The following is a 3,736-nucleotide window of genomic DNA, read 5'->3' as shown; positions in this document are numbered from 1 at the left end:
TAGTAGGAAATCCAAAAAAACGAATATCAATCAATCCCTGGGAATCAATAAAGTGATTAAAGGCTGTGATTTTTGTTGGGAATGATTATTGCCTCCAGTTTTTTTTCAAGAAGAGAAGTAATGCAGTTAAAATCCCCTACAAAAACACAATCTTGCCGCACCAAAGACTTATATTGAAGTAACTTATAAGCCAAGCATCTTCTCAATATTAATGCAATAAAACAAAGTGCATAATTAATATTATTAATCCAATAGAGCACTAATAAAAGTACGATATTACAAACCCAAACGCAGAACTGGTCACTCCTCAACATAAAACTCAACTATTGGATGTCTGCCTTATTTCGAAGAAACACACAGACAGAGATATTATCCTGGTCATCATGATCCAAACAAGATCAAACACAAGTTGAATCCATTTTCTTACAGAGGCAGTTCCTCCAGGAACAATGATTTAACGTAATCTTTCAAACATACAGCATACGTGAAGTAATCGCCGTGCAAATAAAAAAATTCTAGGGAGCGTGCAATGTTGAGATTGTAGTTAAGCAAAGTCCTAGACACAGCAGTTGGCTTCAAGCAATCCTCATACATGTCCTTCCTGGCATTTTCACACATTTTTTTAAACTCTTCAATTGCCTTCTCTCGTGATACACCGTGTTCATTCATGTAGCAACGTAAAGTTGAAGGACCATCCTTCTTTTGTTCACCCTTCAAATCAATATTTAGATCATATATGATATAGTTGCCACTTAATTAAACTCAGAGACGATAAAACGATATCATATTCACACCTCGCGAGCTGCTATATCATTTTTCAGGCGACTTATTAACTTGGCAGCTTGGACAATTTTTGGATTGGTTTCTAAACATTGGAGTTCCGTAGTCCCTACAATATTTTCCATTCCAATGAAGGATGCTGCTCGAACTGCTTCATACGCACCTGACACTACTCCATTGCGCATGTACTCATCAAATGCTGGTATATACCCATCGTTAAACCATTGTGCCTGAACATAGTTGGACCTCACCATTTCTTTAAACTACGTACCATCACCAAAAAAGAAAAAAAAAATTGTAGTAATATGTATATATTGGTTAAAAAAAAACTCTCAGCAAACTAATCTAAAGGAAGCCTTAGGAGAAGTCATACAGTCTCCTTCGCATAACAAGTGTTGTAGCCATCCTTTTCTATTTCATCAAAAAAGTTTAAGATTAACTTGTAAAGAACTTTCATGTATTCTTGTAACTCATCAATGGCACCAATGTTCCGCCTGAAAATTTGGAGTAGAAGAGAAAAAAAAAAGGAATACGTTAAGAGATGCAAATTAATTATTTAATTTAATTTAGCATCAGCTGTTAATTTGCTTTCTTGATGAACCCGATAACCTCTCAATTGCAGCAGTAAAACGTTGAAGTTCATCGATTGTAGCATATTCATCGTACGTGTCATCTACTATTGTTATGATTTCTATAGATTTTGCCTTCAGCATCCGAGAAAGAGAATCCTGAGGTTCGAAATGGGGTCCAACTGCCCACAGATAGGCCTCCACAATCCTGTCCCTTGAGTAATGAAGCTTTTCCGCCACATCCAAGTCCTTCCACCATCTGAAATGTAAAAAGATAAATGTTAAATATCTGCTTAATTATTTACTCAAGTCCAAACCTAAAAATTTAAAAATAGAGATTAGAAGGTCTAAATAATTATGAAGAGGTCTTAAGGCATATGCTTAAGAAGAATTGTTAGAAAAGTGATATTAGAAATTCAAACTCATCCCAGGTGATGAGGTTAGATAAAAGCTATAAAAATTGCTTTAAGTACTTGCAAAATATTAAACATACCTTGAGAGTGAGGCCAGCTGTTGTTTGTATAATAATTGTACTCGATTGTAGTCCAGCTTTGCAAACCTAAGCAGAGTTTCATCCCGAGACTCCTCTCCTTCATAGAAGACTATGTATTTCTTGGCCTCTACTCTTTCTATGCTACGGTGGAATGGTTGCTTCAAAGCATTTCTCATATAATTTGCAAGATGAGGGCTTGATTGCGCAACTAAGGTTTCCAGGTGTTGCCTTGTAAAAGGAACAACTTCATCGAAAATATCTTCTCCATGAACACTTAAAAAGGTAGCTTCGTATAAGCTAAGGAGGCCTTTCACATCACTTGCGATAGTTTTCTTGAACCCTCCATCATCCTTGAATTTGTTGAACACATCTGATATATTCATGATCATTAATTAATTATCCACATGATCACCTTTCTTTTACGTTGATTACCATATATAAAATTTAAAAGATTGATGTGATAAATTTTTGTGCATGTATAAACTCACCACAAGACACTTTATATCTATATTGTCTTAGAATTTGAAATAGAATTGCCACAGTATGGAGGTCACAGTCATTATCGTCATCAAGAAGCTTTGGAAGAGCAATGAAAATATGATTAAGTCGTTCTTCAATTTCATTCTTAAAATGATATGACACACCAAGACGGAATAATAAATTGATCAACTCAATTTTCTTGGTTAACTCTTGTGTTGGCTGCAATAACATATCTTTCACCTTTTCTTTAAGTGCTTCCACCTCTTTAGCGTATGATTCAAGTTCCTGGACAAACCAATTTAGAATCGCAATCGAATATATATAAATATCTAAAATTTATGTACCAAATCTTAAGAAGAGACTACTCACCGAAGCTTGACAGGAAAGTGAAGCAAAACTGCAGCCCCACTCTGTTTGGGGATATTTTACCAATAGACGAGCAGTGCCATGCTCGTGTTTCGCTTCCACAGCCATTTTCGAAAGTAGCTTATTGTTGCAAAAATTGATCCATAAAAGCTGAGTGCTATACTTTGGACTTTTATAGGCAATTGGACAAGGGTCCACTGATTTTTTTTCTCTGACACAAAATATAAAATGTATGATAAAATGTCTGTATAAATTTAGTATAGGTAAGAATTTTTCAGGATCCACTTTAGATTCTGATTATCCATTTTGCATAAGCAATTCGGTTTTACCGAATTTCAACACCTAGCTATTTTTTTTTTTTTTAACTTCCTAAATAAAGTTCAACCACCAATCTTTCTATTTAAATTTTACTTCCTAATTAATTTCGCTTCAAATTTTAATTTTATTTGGACTTGGATTTCAACAAATCTCCACCGATAAGTAGGAGTGGACACATAATTTAATACTAAAGGGTCAAAATTTAAATAGTTATATGTTTCACTTGATTCATCTAGGTAGGTGCAGCAATGTGGCAACCCGCATTCCATACACCAGGCATGGCAGCATGGAAGAATACATACATATACATATACATATATATATATATATATATATATATATATATATATATAATTTTTTAAAAAATAGTATATGGGCTCATGCACTGGTCCGCCCTTGCCTACACGCTATGTAGAATTAGCCTTTACAATTTTTACAAATAGCTTACTTAGTTCAAACTCTTTAATTCTCGGAAAATTTACTTATTATGTTTCCCTTGAATTAAAAAAAATTGCTTCTTTTATTTACTAGAAAGTAGAGTCAAAATGGTAACTAAATGAGTTGAATTTATTAACTTCTTGAGAAGTTGAAGTTCCTTAGTGAACTTACCTCTAGTCAAACAAGGCCAAAAGTTAAATAGAATTACTTTGCCCAAGCAATTCAATTATATGGAGTTTCAACATTTTTTTTAAACTTTCTAAATAAAGTTCAACTATCGGATCTTTCTATT

General features: G+C 33.9%; 1 protein-coding gene across 1 annotated transcript; it reads right to left on the bottom strand.

The window, feature by feature from the left end:
• Positions 1-208: 208 nt before the first annotated feature.
• LOC131174446 (probable terpene synthase 6) lies at positions 209-2,324 on the bottom strand. The gene is made up of 5 exons (XM_058137789.1): positions 1,843-2,324; positions 1,390-1,608; positions 1,154-1,274; positions 795-1,043; positions 209-711 (listed from the first exon to the last, which is right to left on the bottom strand). The coding sequence occupies exons 1-5, from the start codon at positions 2,229-2,231 to the stop codon at positions 424-426; spliced, it is 1,266 nt and encodes a 421-aa protein (XP_057993772.1). The 5' UTR covers positions 2,232-2,324; the 3' UTR covers positions 209-423.
• Between the last annotated feature and the right edge of the window lie 1,412 nt (positions 2,325-3,736).

This window comes from Hevea brasiliensis, chromosome 16, assembly GCF_030052815.1.
Source record: "Hevea brasiliensis isolate MT/VB/25A 57/8 chromosome 16, ASM3005281v1, whole genome shotgun sequence".
Lineage (NCBI taxonomy): Eukaryota > Viridiplantae > Streptophyta > Magnoliopsida > Malpighiales > Euphorbiaceae > Hevea > Hevea brasiliensis.
This window is presented reverse-complemented; position numbering and strand designations above follow the sequence as displayed.

Bases quoted from the DNA above. Each gene is read 5' to 3' on its own strand.
- LOC131174446 (XM_058137789.1), bottom strand. From the start codon at position 2,231: ATGATCATGAATATATCAGATGTGTTCAACAAATTCAAGGATGATGGA. The intron at 1,275-1,389 runs GTTATCGGGTTC...CCAAATTTTCAG, and splicing joins TTTACTGCTGCAATTGAGAG to GCGGAACATTGGTGCCATTG. The intron at 1,044-1,153 runs GTATGACTTCTC...GATGGTACGTAG, and splicing joins CTTGTTATGCGAAGGAGACT to TTTAAAGAAATGGTGAGGTC.